This window comes from Cebidichthys violaceus, unplaced genomic scaffold (genome assembly GCF_023349555.1).
Source record: "Cebidichthys violaceus isolate CVI_PGR_0920_01 unplaced genomic scaffold, fCebVio1.0.p SCAF_2, whole genome shotgun sequence".
NCBI classification, from domain to species: Eukaryota; Metazoa; Chordata; class Actinopteri; order Perciformes; family Stichaeidae; genus Cebidichthys; species Cebidichthys violaceus.
The window spans coordinates 10,165,197-10,180,986 of NW_027176372.1; the positions used below are offsets into that span (position 1 = coordinate 10,165,197).

Sequence of the window (15,790 nt, forward strand, 5' to 3'; positions counted from 1 at the left end):
CACGGAGCCTGTGACGAGATATGTTAAACTCTGACGCTCTGTTAGAGATGATTGTTTATGTTCACGCCTGCCAAGGGTGCACCGCTCCGTCACACCACAGCTGGGCACGGATTTTATAAGGGGAGTCGAAGAATTTTTTAGCTTTTTGTAAGAGCAGCATGTAACAAAATATATGTAAAGCGCAGTACATGATACTAGAACAGTAGAAGTCAGCAAGACTTACAGTATCTTTTCCAAACTCCCTACTTTGAAAGGTTTCTTTGTAAATCAAGTTTGACTAGATAGGATATTTCATATGACAGCCGTAGACTCAATGTGCTTCAAAAGAAAATATAAGATAGGAAAGTATGTCTACCATCAATTTCAGTAATATCTTGAGAAAAGAAATGCAAAACTAAACTAACTAAAATGATTGACCAAATCTTCACCCGACAAAGTTAAATCAGAATGTGACCAGGTGCAGCTAACAGAGTACTGCACTAATGGAGTGTCTTGTGACTCACTTCAAACCAGATACATGTCTGGTCATCCAAGCGACGCTGAACAAAAATATTCTGAGTAGGCCCGGTAGTGCGCTACATGAACTCAAAGGTTGATAGCATGTGACATAGCACCAGAGAATCAGAATCCGGTTTATTGCCGGTAGGTTTTCACAAAGGCTACAAGGAATTTGCTTTGGTGCAAATGGAAACACAAATAGAACAAGATATTTAAAGATATTATTTAAGAATTAAGAAATATCTCTAATGTAACTGTTCAAAATGAATGTGCTAGGCAGGAATGTGCTAAAATACGTATTTTAAGAGAGGTGCAAAGGTTCACAGTATAAAAGTCCTGGAGGTCAACAGGTGCTGGCGGGTCAGCAGATTGCAGCCAATCGCCTTCTCTGCAGAGCGAATGGTAGTGGCTGCAGCGTACCAGTTGGTGCCGTTCGTCACGTGACTCACCTGAGTCGCCAGCCAAGTGACTTGTTTGTCACTCGGTAGTCACGTGTGTTGTGAGTCAACCACGCTCTCTTCCTAATCAATAATGAGGCAAATGCATTTCCTTCATGAAACATTTTCTAAAGGTGAGTTTTTAAGGATTCTGAATCCAGCATTGGTTACATCCATGTTAACTTGCTAGGAGCACATGTGCTCGAGAGGCACTTGTCAATCGGTGGAATAGTATGAAACCCAGATAAAATAACAGCTCTGTTAGAGGTCAAAAACTCCACAGGGAACCTTCAATGTATGCAGATATATTGTGTAATAATTTGTACTCGACTATGAGACTGCGTCACTACTGACCGGAAATGACCCTAAATACATGCACACTATTTTAGTCAATAACTCAAACAACACAAATGCTATAAAATAATATTTATTACAGCATACTCTCAACAAATAAGTATAAAGTATAAATGGGATTTAAAACAGCAGGGCCAATATTCACATTGCATTTGATCTTCAAACCTAAAATTACTTATAAAAGTCTTAGCTTGGTCCCACTTTCCATTACACAGTCACCTCTAGATGTAGCTAAAAACAGGGAGAAATACATATTCATATAAATACATATGAAGACCTAATGGGTCACATACCGCATCATCAGCCAATTCACTCTTTAATAGCGGAAATGGAAATACTCTGTCCGAACATACTCCATAAATCAAATCTACTTCAGTGTGGACAAACACCATGTCCGGTTTCTCAGCACAGATTTGGTTTTGCAAAAGAAAACATTTACCTCAATTACATTTAAAAGGAAGCAACTAGTATATCTAAATATTTTCTATGACCATTACAAAGTTAAATAAATGTAATCCCCACTACAACAACTCGCATCTTAATACACAAATTGGTCAATTTTTGGAGCGATTTCCACACCAGCTGCTCTCAGAAGATATTTTCCGGCCATATGGGAAATGGCTGCAACATGACCACTGGAGGGGAAATATTTGGAAACAATAAATGGACACCTCATGCTGAAAGATTAAACAGGCTTCACATCCTTTGTGATTTACTTCGTAGAAAAATAGAAAAGCTTCATTGTAGGAGAGGTTAAGTCTCACACAGTGGGACAAACTGGGACACACGCGTACGACAGGACACACGCGTACGACAGGACAAACGCTGCGAGAATAAAAGCACTCATACACAATCTCCTCCTTGTAGCATGACTGGAATCATCTGCTGTTTTTCAGCGTTCCAGGACAACAGCTGGCCTCCACATGACTGCGACCGGTGATGATTTCCAGATAAAAGAGTTTTGATGATTGGTTCTCAACATGACAGTGGGCCCCATTTCACTGTGGTATGATGTCACCGTGGCACATGGGACGTCGGGGAGCTCAGCGACAGCATGCAGTTGATTGTCAGATTTTTAGCTTTTGTGTTTATATGCCGAGGCACAGTCGTGCATTTTTAGAGAAATAAAACAAAAAAGACCTTTGGGAACACAACTCGGGGATCACAGTTCCCCTCCATCTTTAGTTGTGAGGTATCGAAGCCTCAACAGGTAGCACTTACCGGAAACTGTTTTATACGTTGGTTAGGTATAATCATCGGTCTGCAGTCTGCTCGTAAATAATCCTGTACATATATTTACATGCGGCTTTAATAAACATTCTTTATAAATGTGTTGACCGTGTTGGTCCACTGAGAAAACGTTCAGTCCTCTGCACAAGCCTCAGTGTTCGGGAGCATGAACATATTTATCATACGTTGATTTTTGCAGTTAGTATGGCGGCCCACAACAGGTACAATCCTGTTGCTTCATTCATCAGTTTGGCTCCATCCTGTTCTTTGGTTTGTTTTTCAGTCTGCTGTGAGTCCCGTAGAAGTAGCTTCTACCTCGCTTCGTTTTCTCTCTCCTCACTGGTCGGTTTGGCATCGGCAGCTGTTTCTCATTGATGGGAGCTGATTGGAACATGTGGTGTTTGGCAGAAGAGTTGTGTGCCGTGTGTGTGTGTGTGTGTGTGTGTGTGTTTGTGTGTTTATGTGTTTATGAAGAGCTGGTGTATTTCTGACTGGAGCGGGAGCTGGAGCGGTCCAGTCCGTTCCCATGACAGGAGCCCTTCCAGCGTCCTCCTGAACCTCGTTCGTCCAGTGGAGACGTTCTGTAGCACCAGCAACACAGGCAAGACTGCGAGACAAGAAAACACACACACACACACACACACACACACACACACACACACACACACACACACACACACACACACACACACACACACACACACACACACACACACACACACACACACAAACACACACACACACACACACACAGTTGTTTACTTTTTGCTGACTGTGTTTCCTAGTAATACAATATTTTTTTGTCCCAGTGTGTACCCTCTTACCTGGAAGCAGTTTTTAAACTTCTGGCTGACAAAGTAGAGGGCAATCGGGTTAATGCAGGAGTTTAGGGAGGCCATGTTGATGCCGATGTAATCCATCACTAACAGGAAGCTGTGCGGTTGAAAAGGGCAAAGTTTACAGTAAGGACTACAGGAAGTCGCAGAGAGGAGAACAATGCTCTGGTGACGTTTGCGGTGTGTCTACGGTACCTGAGCAGTTCACAACGGTTGGGGTCGTTTTGGTCGTAGATTGTTTTCTTCAGAATACGACTGAGATGAATTGGCAGCCAGCAGAGAGCAAAAATCAACACGAGGCAGAACACCGTCTTTGCTACTTCCCTCCGCTGCACACACACACACACAAAAAACGTTGAGGCCTCCGCCTTTCCAAGCCTCATGGCTACAGTGGATCCGAGCGAGTTGTTCGCGCGTGTACCTGTTTCATGTGGTCGTTGAGTGCGATGCGCATGCCCTTCTTGCGACTGAGCATCTCGCACGACATCAGTGTGTAAAAGATTCCTGTGCAGGCCAGCGGAAGGCAGAAATAGAAGCCGAACAGCCACCAGTCTTTCACATCCTGGTAGAACTGGACAGAGAAAAGAAAACCCAGTCAAAAAAAGAGCAACAAAAAAAATACAGTGTTACTGAAATTTCTTAGATATATTTTTTTTAGATACAAGACTCAAGAGTCAATATATCTGTAGTTTTGCAGAAATGTGCAATGTCCAGATTTTTTCTTTCTTTCAACGTTTAAACTGATGCTGTGTATAAATTATTACCTCTGCTTCAAAACACTTTATTCCTAATATTTTTATTGGGACTTCCTGTAGACAAAAACAACCTTGAATTTCAATCTGAAGAATAAACTCACTTTCCTGTTTTTATAATAGCACAGACGGTGGAATATTCAATCGTATCTTACTGCAATGATATTCTGTCCTAAAAACTGCACAGTCAATACGTAAATCATTATTTCTTTGGATTTATTAAAAAATACATGAACCAAAAAGCAAAAAAACAATAAATTCCCTGCACAGTGTCACAATGTGTGTGTGTGTGTGTGTGTGTTTTATATGCATGTTTGTTCTGTTTAAATGTCTGTAATTCATTTTAAAGGAATACAAGTCTACATTACAGATTTTCCTTTTGAATACCACATGGCCTGTTCAAAAGCACTAGGATTAAGGCCTGACATACTGTGGCCACCGGTTCTGCATCGACTATGGAGATGATGTTATCGCACTCCAGAACTTCAAATTTGACACAAATATGCTAAATAAGTTCCAGACTTATTTTGGTTTGGCACAAATTCTTCCAATTTTCTCCTCAAAGTAATCCACCAGGTCAGGCTGAATTATGTCTTTTGGAAAAATGACATCAAGCTTGAGTTACAATCCACTGATTTAAAATGACACTTATTTCCACAGTCTCCTGCAATCCAGACCCTTCTGTTTCAAATAAAAACTCCACTTTGTAATTTCACGTCTTGCGTTGCAACTCCATGAACGCACCGTGAATGTTAGAATGAGTCACATTCGGAGGATTTTTACCTTCATAAAGCTGGTTGTCTGTTCCGGATGGAGCAGACACACGCGCAGTTTATTGCCTCTGTACGGCATCTCCAGCATGTCGAATGCCAGCGCCTCGGGGACCGCGAGCATCACGGCGGCCAGCCAGATCAGAGCCACCTCCACCGCTTTCCACAGAGGGATGCCCATCCCCTTCACCCTGCTCCACGACGTCACTGCGTGGTAGCTGCGCAAACAGCACAGACGTGCGGCATCAGCACTGTCTTTTGTTTTGTGTGTGTGTGTGTGTGCGTGCGTGTGAAGAGCAGAAGTCCACATACCGGTCAATACTGAGAGCACACAGGCTGAGGACGGTGATTCCCACTGAAGCTTTCTGGATGAACGGCATCAGTTTACAGATGTACACGCCGAACGGCCAGTCCTCGGCTATTAACTGCGGAGAAGAAACAATGGGGACAGAGAGGAGAGACTTTTGTAAGGAGAGAAGTGTCACACATGGACAGACGTCTTTGAGGTTTACGTAGAGGTCCTGTCTCAGATCGTTACTGTGCTAGCGAGCCAGAATCAACAGTTCCTCCTCGCTGCAAGTTCGTCTCCCAGGAGTTATAAAATCAGTTCAGCATAAGGACAATGTCTTTAACAGCAAATCAGGCTAAACATTTCATTATTGTGAGTGGCCTTGTACTTGTCAGCCACTTATAGAAATTTACAGTTTGGTTTTGGCATCTTTGAAATCTTCCAGTTTTGGAAAAAACACTCCTGTTATCAATTCAGCGGATCCCGTGTCTCATTAAAATCCTCATTAGTAGTAGTAACTCATAATAATAGTCATGATGTCTCAAATACCTGAAACGTGTGGCCTCAACGGAAAAGAAAACGTGAATCAGAGCAACTATTACTCAGATTTGTCCAGAGGAAATGCTGCAGAGCATTCCAGCCTCAATCCCTTGAAGCGAATCCTATCGGATTTTGAAAGTGCAACAAGTTTCACATGTTGTTTTTGGCACCCAGTTGCGGATACAGTATGAGCTGAACATTTTGGCATTAACACCCGAGCCCACTGGGTGTTTTCACATCACGCATGCATCGTGAACAAGGACAACAAAAGGATTTTTTTCAAAATCCCAACACTCGAGTTGTCCCCAGCTGTTGGCATGCGTCTGCTTTTATTACATTTTTGAGCTTGAGTGGGCTCTTGCAGTGGAGGTGGAAAAATCAGCGGGGCCTATACACGACTAACACACGACATGTAGGGACAAAACCGCAGCGAACACATCTATAAACAGGATGAGCCGAGAGGGGCGTTACAAACGGCTCATCCGAAACTGCCAAAAGTTCAGCGCAGGACATTTTCACGCTAAATAAGACACAGAATTGAAATCATTTCTTTGCACAATGTGTGAAATTGTAAAGTCACGATGTTGTGTCATTGATTGATAACGTTACCGTCATTTCCAAAAAGTCAAAAAGAGAGATCATCGGTCACACAAGCAGAGGAGACACCAGACAGATGGACAAAAGGATAAATGTGGTCACCTTAAACACATTGATGGGGATGGCGATGATGATATAAAGCAGGTCCCCCAGAGCCAGGCTGCCAATCAGGACGTTGGGTCCATTCCTCATGCACTTGTTCTTATAAATGATCCTGAGAAGGGTTGAGTTGCCAATGATGCCCACCACAAAGATCAGGCAGGACACGATGGTGTTGACGTACTTGAAGGCGTACTTGATTTCCGTGGGTTTTATGCACATGGGGGGGAAGGAGCCCCGCGGGCGACCCGGCTGCGGGGCCGGGAGCGGGACGGAGGCGTTGCTCATGAATGGCTCGGAAACTGCGAGGCCGCCCTGGGCGTCGCGGGCGAACCGAGAGGCTCTGACCTCGGCGACCATCAGGAGACAGAGCAGAGCGGTGGCGGCCCTCATCTCGGCAGTCTACAGACACGCTTTTAAAGGCACTCACACACGCATCCACACATCGGGGAGCGTGGGTCCGAGCTCTGGGTGTCCTGCAGAGAGAAAGTAGACGAACCGTCAGAATAAGAAAAGTGTATGGTTTTGTTCAAAAAGTGTATCGATTGCACAGTGAATTCAAACAGATCATTCTTCATGAGGAAATTGGTTCTGGATGAATACGTTTTAAAATCATTTTGATTCTGATATTCTTTGAATTCTATCAACAAAACTAAGAAACTTTTTTGTGTATTGAAAAAGTATTCTAAGATAAAGGAGAGAGGGTGAAATGAACAGAGCAGTAAAAGATAAACGAGACAAATGGAATAGTAATAACTGAGGTTATAGGTTACATGAGGAACAGCGTTTCTGTGTGTCCTGTGTGTGTGTTTGTGTGTGTTTGTGACAGAAATACTCTCTTTCTCTCACAGACGACTCTAACTGGGCTCTGAGCCTCTTGAAAATCATGTGTACCCCCAGAATGGCCTGGGGCGTCTCTCGGGATGACTTACGATGTCTTTAGAGACACGCTATCAGGGTGCACAATCTCTCACACACGCACACACACACACACACACACACACACACACACACACACACACACACACACACACACACACACGCACAACAGATGCAAACCTCTTGACACAGCGGTTTGTAGAGGCGAAGGTTCGAGGACAAACGCTTTGCTTTTTAATGCTCACATCTAAGAATGTGCATACACTTCTTGCGACCTCACTTACACACCATGCAAACGCGCACACACACACACACACACACACACACACACACACACACACACACACACACACACACTGTTAAACACAACTGGCATTCATGGCTGCATGCGGCTCAGAAACACAGAGGCCTGTTCTGTTCGCACACACAAAGACACAAAGTCACATGGATGAACTCACACACACATCACAAGAAATCAGTTTTAAAAGATTTTTCGTCCTTACATATCCTCTGTATCATCTGAATTATGCCTTTGTGTTGTGTAGCATGGTGCCTCATTAGGCCATGTCAGAGCAGCCTTGTCTGATCTAATTGGAAAGCTGTTTTTTAAGCGGGTTGATCCTCTGAATCTAATAGATTTGACTTTAGAAGCCCACTCTGACCTTGAGCTCTGCTGGCTCCACTTCTTAGGAAGACGGAAAGTTGGCATGGTGAAATAAAGGGGCCATTAGTGGTTAAAAAAAAATTGTGTTTGCATGTGGGGAGAGGAGCATGACAAACTATAAAAAAGGTGCTTTAAAATTATAAAAGTGAAACACATAAATGCAGGACCAGAATGTCCAGAAAAGAGGTCAAAATCAAGAGGAATGACAGTTTGATGCTCTGAGCCGTTCAGAAGAACAATAGGCGGAAAAAGGAAAAAACAGGAAAGGAAAAATCAGAAGAGGGGAAAGAGAGAGAGCTGAGGTGCTTTGCCTGTGAGGACAGGAGTCACGAGAGTGACCTGGAGGCAGTAAGAGACAGTGATGCGGGGAGGGTGGAAACACAATGGATTCTATTTAAAAGGAACACTTGAGAAATAAATGCCCAGTATTTAGAAGAAAAAAACCCTAAATGTGACTTTGAGCCAGAGCTTGTGAGATGGAATGGCTTAATGCTATTTCTAATACTGGGTCTGTGGCTTGTTAAATTGATGAAGATGAAGCATAACCAGATATACAAACCAGATAACAACTTATAGACATCTGACACAAGAGAATGGGCCCCAACTACACCACAAGCCATACGAGTTATAAACTACTGGTTTGATCTTAAAGAATATATTGTAGTTTATACGTTTTTCTGAATGCAAATCAGAAATGATGCAGAGTAGAAGTTTAAAGTAGCATAACATTGAAATACTACAAGTAAAATACTAATACTTTTAAAATGGTACTTAAGAACCTGAGTAACTGTACTTATTACTACAGGTCAGCAAAAATGTTTTGACTTTTTAATTTTAAATTTCTTAAATTACAAATATCTTGATGAAACTGATGTGTCTCTAATCCACACAGGACAATGCCTGACACATCTACCATGACGTCTGAACAATTCTGCTCACTTGGGCCTACATTTTGTGGTTATGAATTTTCAATGATTTAAACTTCATACGGCTGCTGTAGTGCCACCATCAGGACTGTTAGCCCACTATGCCAGTTGTGGAAGTTTGGCATGCGGGACTGGACCTCTGTGAAAAGTTTTGTTTATCTTCATGCATGAGAAGGCAAATGTCCTCGTAGGAAGAAGAAGAATTACAGGAAAACTATAATCCCCGTCTCAAGGTTGGATTAACAGAAACACCTTATGGTCAAAACAGGTATGCTGCATGTGAGGAGAAATGCTAACATGCATCAGACTGTTCTTTAAAAAGAAAGGATAATTCAAAAAGAAAAAAACACCAGCAGAGTTTCAGCTCCACTGAACCTAATTACACAGTTGTGTCAGTTACAAGTTTCTAGCCTTATTTTGGGTTCTTTTTGTAGATTCACAAGTGTGAAATCTTTTTTTTTTTTTGCTAGTTCCCTCTGAGGATGGTTGCACAAAACACCTTAAGTTTTCTCCCTGGGTGAGATACTTTAGTTTGAATCTATCCTGAGAGAGTTACCTAAGAGTGTTGCACAGAGTCCCATAAAAGGTTTCCTTAATTAAGGCTAGAACAAAATTGGTCAAAGGAAGAAAATATTCTACTTCTGGAGGAATACAATACAAGAAAAGCCCTTACTTAAAAAAAAAAACGATTTGGGAGATAAATGCAACGAAAAATTAATTAAAACGACTGACTTAAAGATCCAGTAGCATAAAATGGTAGAGCAACCATTAACTGCAGGGGGGCTGCAAGAGCAGCTGTTAACCAACTGTAAAGGTGCGGCATTGAATTGACAGCCGGTCATATCTGTGGTGTTAAATCAGTTCTCCTGGTCGCAGAACTCTTCATTTTCACTCTAAATAGAGCTGGGTGACATGGACAAAATCTTCTGTTCTACTATAGATTATTTAATATCTCAATAACCATACATACACACATACAGTATATATATATATATATATATATATATATATATATATATATATCACGATATAGCATGTTTTCTGGTAAGTCAATAAAGTCTGGTTACTCTCAATTGAATACTTGAGAAATTGCAAAGTACTTTCTCATTTAATTAAGAACTTCAATGCAAAATATTCCAGTTCCTGCGCTTGTTATTATCAATTTAGACGGTGTAATTGTACATCATGATACCTCTATATGATTTCATCACAATATGACTCCACTGAAGGATGATACATTATTATGTTGAATTATCACTCTGTCCCAACTATAAACTCTGCATAACATTCATCTCTGGCATGTTGCCATTATGAGTCATTTTTCCTTACTTTGACTGCACAGGTTAAAACTTTAGTAAACATTTTAAGGAAACCTTAAGGAGGAGACGTTTGTTTTGTGCAACAGCTTTTATTTGAAGGAAACCTTAACACTCTGTGAAAAGCCAACAGCAGTGAAAAGCAGCACTAAGCTGCAGATCACGAAATCGAAAAAGTGTGCTCACTGTGTGACTAGCCCAGACAGATCAGACCGTGCTGATATGAGCTGCAACAAAGCAGGCACTCTATACTCAACAGCGTAACATGACGTAGTCATGGTATGAGAGCATCTCTGAGGCCCTCCAGTCCCACTCATCGGCTTCAAGCGGCGCACAAAACATTCAACAAGTCCAGTCCAACAGACGGAATGAGTTTTAATGGTGAAAAGGGAAATGGTAACACTTCATCATCAGGGAACAAATCATAGAAAGCAATTTGCTTAACAAATGCATGACTCGTGATGATTTAATGCATGAAGTAATGCAGGATGTATCATGAAAACTCCCTGCGCACCATTCACAAATGATCAAGTCACTTTGACTTTGTTGTGATTAGTTCACACTTAAGAGCTCATCAGTTAAGGAATGTTAATTCACCCTTACTTCATAGATTCATTAGTGTACGGCCAATTTAGCCGCATTGCAGTTATGAAAGTTAATTTCAGACCCATGCATTTTTGCTTTAAAAGCAGAACAATATCCCTTATCATAAAAAGATGATGCTTTTTTTTTCGTGCATCACTTCTTTCAACTTCGACAAACACATTATAATAATTTTACAAGAAAAAAAAATAATTTTCTACCCATGTGGCAAATATGGCAGACATAGACCATGGTGCCATGCAGTACCTGTAAACGACCAGTTTGAATTAAAAATAAATTGCTTCATATTTGTATGAGAACATGTACTTTCACAGTCTGAATTGAACCGAAATGTATGTAAGTAAGTGTGTATTAATATACCTAAGTGTGAACTAACCACATAAAGTCCTAGTGTTAATGGTGGGCACCAGGAATTCATTAACCACCCTGCAGTCATTCATGCATGAGTCCTGCATCAATTAGGGGTTAACTGTATTTTTATAGTCTTGAACCGCTACATTTTAAATTCTACGGCGTGTGATTAACATTATGGAAATGTGAAATGGTTCACGCAGACGAAAGAATACCAATTAATAAAATCCCCAGCCCCATGATTCAGATCAATAAATAGAGAGAAGGATAGAGATTTTTTTTATACAAAATAAAAGTTTTCTCCACTGCACCAGTGCAGTTCAGAAGTAACTTAGGCCTAATCAAAGAGGCGCAGTATTTAGTCATGACCGCGAACAATTAACCCCTACATTTTGATTAGGCTGAAGGTCGATGCCGTGATCAATTTCGAACTTACCGGACCGCGGAGTTCTGGTGTGGTCCAAAGTTTCCCGATCAATAATTCCAGCAGAGTTCCGCTAATTGGCCCGGTGCTTGGTGAGTAATTGCGGTTTCTTCGGTGGTCTCCGGCAGCGACAGCTCACGGTGCGTCCAGTGCGTCCGGCCAGTGCGTCCGGACTCTTTGCTCCCCTGCTCTCCGGCTGCGTTTTGACGCACAGAGTGACGGTGCTGGCTTTTATTGCCGCGAGCCAGGAGTCTGCAGAGGTGGGCCAATCACATCACAGACGCGAGCATCCTTCCCCATCTGCAGCCAGGACGCAACTACATCTAACAAGGACGATTATAACTTTTACTTTACCCACTAATGCGCAACGCTCCTTCAATTCAACCTCTTCCATTTTTTTAACACCCATTAAAGACTTCTTTTGGTTACAGGGCTGATGACGTGTAGGCCAGTGGAGATGAAAGTGGAGTTCTCGGACTTCTTGTTAATCCTCGGGAGAGGTCTGATGTCATGGGAATGGTTCAGCCTCCAGGGCTCTTCCTTGCAGGATCTCAATTTAAACACAAGATACACACAGTCCCTGACTCCTGCCTCCCCAGGGCTTTTACAAAAAAACTGCTCAGGTGCTTGGTGAGATGTTCCATTTGAACTTCCAATAAAACATTTGTCACATGTCTGACTGCAGCTAGTTACTTTTCCAGAAGAGTTTTTTTTATTTAAAAAACATGTTATTATGATTGATACATTGCTCGTATCCATCAGAATAATAATTTAATCCAGGTTTCATTTAAAGAAGAGACTGTTCTTCACGCTTAGCTTTTTTCTCTCTTCAATTTTCCACACTATGATCAGTGGTGGCTGCTGAGCAACTTTTGAACTTTTGATTGAATAAAGAATACAAGGGCATTGCTGGGGATGACAGCTCATTTTGTGTGGCAGCGGTGATGACATTGACCTCTGCCTTGAACTGCTGCAAGTACTTGCTGTTGTGAATTTTTTATCTTCAATCTCGTTGCAACTTTGACATTTTCTGCCACGTTCAAAGTGTTTCAAAAGTTGCAACGCACTCACGGTCACACAAACGGACCCAATCTGTTTGCAGGATGTGCACGTTGTTTTGCACGTTCGCTTTTCAGAACAACTCACAACATTTCACTTCTCAGTGCTTGTGACACACTCACTGCCTCACATGTGCAAAAATAAAGACACAAATACACACCAAAAACAGGAACAACCACTTAAATCTCCCATCCCTCACACCAACACCATCACCACCACCACCACCACCACCACTGCCAGCAGGCACACACACAAACACACACACACACACACACACACACACACACACACACACACACACACACACACACACACACACACCAAACAAAGGACCTTTCTGTGGAGTCTGTTTAATGACACCCGTCCCCTGCTCTATTTCGGGAGGTCGACTATTCCTGGCGCATCATTTATGTCATTATCACTATTATACTCATGGCTATTATACTCATGGTTACACGCTTTGTGTCTCCACAACTCAATACTGCATTGCTCTGCACCTGTGTGTGTGTGTGTGTGTGTGTGTGTGTGTGTGGAAAAGACGTGCTGATGTCCCTGTTGCTCTGTAGTCTTTGTGGCCTTGGCAGAGGGAAACAGTTAGATAGTTACGGTAAACACTTCTAGGCTTAGGCGGTAGAGGCCTAGCTCTTTGCTCATGCTATTCTTTTACAATCATTTCAATATATTGCAAAAAAAAAGCCAACAATATAACTACATAGCCTATTAAATGGGCACTAGTTTCTGTGTTGCCCGCAGTAGCTAATAAGCTAGCATTAACATTAGTTACTCCCACCTTAAATTTAGTAGGGGAAGTCGGAAAGACTTTTCAAATGTTTGGGGGATAACATCATTTTAAGAAACACAGTTTTTGAAGAGTTAAAACAGGGACAACTCCAAGACCGGACAACACTGTGGTAGCGACCTGTCAATCACAACGTAGCCGCACACAAAATCATATCCATTTTACTCTAATTTGGACCATAATTTACCAAATCAACATCATGCTGTATTGAACACTTGAAACTAGTGATTGAGGCCATAAACTCATGTTTCAAATGTTTACTGAAGTAATAAATAACAATAAATCAAGTGAAAAGTAGAGTAATTTTATTTTCAGACTTCTATTCAACGAGAGGAGTTGCCCCCACTTCCGTATTGGCTTCACTTTTCAGCCGCCTGAGTTTAATCACAAAGACATAAAACTAAGAAGTTTCTGTGTGAGTGTATTAACACGATCGGTAGAACACTACACTGATGTTCCCGATAGAGTCTGAATATGAAGAAGATTCTAATTTAAACTCAAAATGTGTGAGACTTGTGTGAAGCAAAGGCTGACAATGAGCGACAAACTGTGAGCGATGATCCCTCTTTGTGTTTTTGAGTTGATCTTGAGTGAGGCAGGGCTCCATCTTCAGGCTGATATCCAGAGAGAGGAACGTGACAAACATTTTGAGCACAGGGTGCTTCTCTCCACACCGTCCTAACTCATGCAGATGTCGTACTCAAACTATTTTTGCTGGGAACCACACAACCACACAATACATTCTCCCTCCTGGTTGTGTTGTCAATCAAATCTCAATGTGCACCTCTATTTACATCACAGAAATAATCTTTTTTGTTTCATTATCATCTGTCGGCTACACCTCCTTAACCTTTGAGTTCCCTTAAAGCTACTTCAAAGAACTTTTATTTTGTGTTGCCAACGTGGACAAAAGTGGTAGTGTTTCCGAGCACCAGAGTCCCTTTAGAAAACCTCTCATTTTACTGCAGCAGGGTCTGACAGTCTGTTCCGCTCAGTCCTGGTTCTGGTTCTCCCGTGCCTCCTTTCCCTTAAGAGATCATCACAGTAACTTTAAATAAATCAAAATATCACACACTGTATCACAATACCTGCATCATTACACCAAATGCAAATACTTCATGTTGTGCGCATCAATTTCTAAACATTCTTTCCGTAACTTTAAATTGTGGCATCTTTCCACAATTTCCGGTCTCGAAAAGAATTTGAGATAAATATCTGTGGGTTTGCACAATGTTCAGTCACACAACATAAGCTTTTAACAATTGAACCACTATTTGGATTGCTTCAGTGTTTAAAACATAAGGAATTACTTACAGTAGAGTCAAGCTAAATAACACAAATATGACGTGGTAACCTGGGACCATCTCTAATCCCATTAGGCTTTGTGTCTGTTAAAATAATGCATGACCGCTATCGTGTGAAAGCCCTGTTACTCCGGTTTTGCTGATTTTCAAGTTTGCTCTTCATGTAAAGGATTACATACTTATCCATGTGTCAAAAAAAGTCCCTGAACTCTTAAGAGGCTTTGAAACCCACTGGAGAGGATCTGCAGACATGAATCTACAGACAAGGCTGTGTCTGGATCTTTACATTTTTTATTTATGAACGGATATCGAAAGGATTGTCAAGTCCATTAAAATGCATAGCTGGCTTGATGATATGGATTGTGGGAGAAAATTCAAGAAATCACAGACACACCGATTTGGTGCAAGTCTGCTGATGTAGGCTAATCATTCACACTAAATCATGCACTCAAGGTTGAGATATGACCCTCGACATAAATCAGCTGAGGCTGACCAGCCCAAGCCCAGTGTAAGTCGACTGTAAATCTATGTCTGAAACTAATAACTTAGTCACTCTGATAATGTAGAGGTGGATTCGGTTGCAACTTCACCATAATGGTCTGTCAAGGAAAAAAACTTTGAAAAACAGGATGGATGTTTGTTTGAATGGGTGCATGATCACAGTGTGTATGGAGAGATGCCAAACCCAAAGATTCCTCTCAGACAGTAAGACCAATGGCTGTAATGATAATAAACATGACCATCTCACTCTGGTTTATGGTTTTTCTTGCAGAATTCGAACACTGAAAACAGAGGGATCAACACAGCAGGGAAGAGCGAGTTTATTCAGCGGTCCGTGACCGCACACGCAGATTAAATCTCCGGCGTCATTAAGTTTCAAGTTTCATATAAAAGACAAGAAAAGGCAAATAAACACAAGAGAACATTTTGTATGGGCATCGAAACAATCTGCTTCATCTGATCCGTGACTCCGCAAACCAACATCATCACCCCCCCCCCTAACGCAACATTGCAACGCACACAGAGACAGACATAGAGTGTTGCAACCTTCCACAGCTGTCTG

General features: G+C 41.7%; 1 protein-coding gene across 1 annotated transcript; it reads right to left on the reverse strand.

Annotated features, from left to right (window-relative positions):
• Positions 1 to 1,349: 1,349 nt before the first annotated feature.
• On the reverse strand, positions 1,350 to 11,754 carry LOC137875255 (endothelin receptor type B-like). The gene is made up of 8 exons (XM_068714330.1): positions 11,578 to 11,754; positions 6,406 to 6,878; positions 5,190 to 5,302; positions 4,891 to 5,095; positions 3,777 to 3,926; positions 3,551 to 3,684; positions 3,344 to 3,452; positions 1,350 to 3,126 (listed from the first exon to the last, which is right to left on the reverse strand). Exons 2-8 carry the CDS (start codon positions 6,793 to 6,795, stop codon positions 2,986 to 2,988), a joined length of 1,242 nt encoding a protein of 413 aa, XP_068570431.1. The 5' UTR covers positions 6,796 to 6,878; positions 11,578 to 11,754; the 3' UTR covers positions 1,350 to 2,985.
• Between the last annotated feature and the right edge of the window lie 4,036 nt (positions 11,755 to 15,790).

Excerpts from the sequence above, each read along its gene's own strand:
- LOC137875255 (XM_068714330.1), bottom strand. The coding sequence starts at position 6,795 with ATGAGGGCCGCCACCGCTCTGCTCTGTCTCCTGATGGTCGCCGAGGTC. Across the intron at positions 5,303-6,405 it reads TCCCCATCAATGTGTTTAAG|TTAATAGCCGAGGACTGGCC; the intron begins GTGACCACATTT and ends TCTTCTCCGCAG. Across the intron at positions 3,453-3,550 it reads AACCGTTGTGAACTGCTCAG|CTTCCTGTTAGTGATGGATT; the intron begins GTACCGTAGACA and ends TCAACCGCACAG.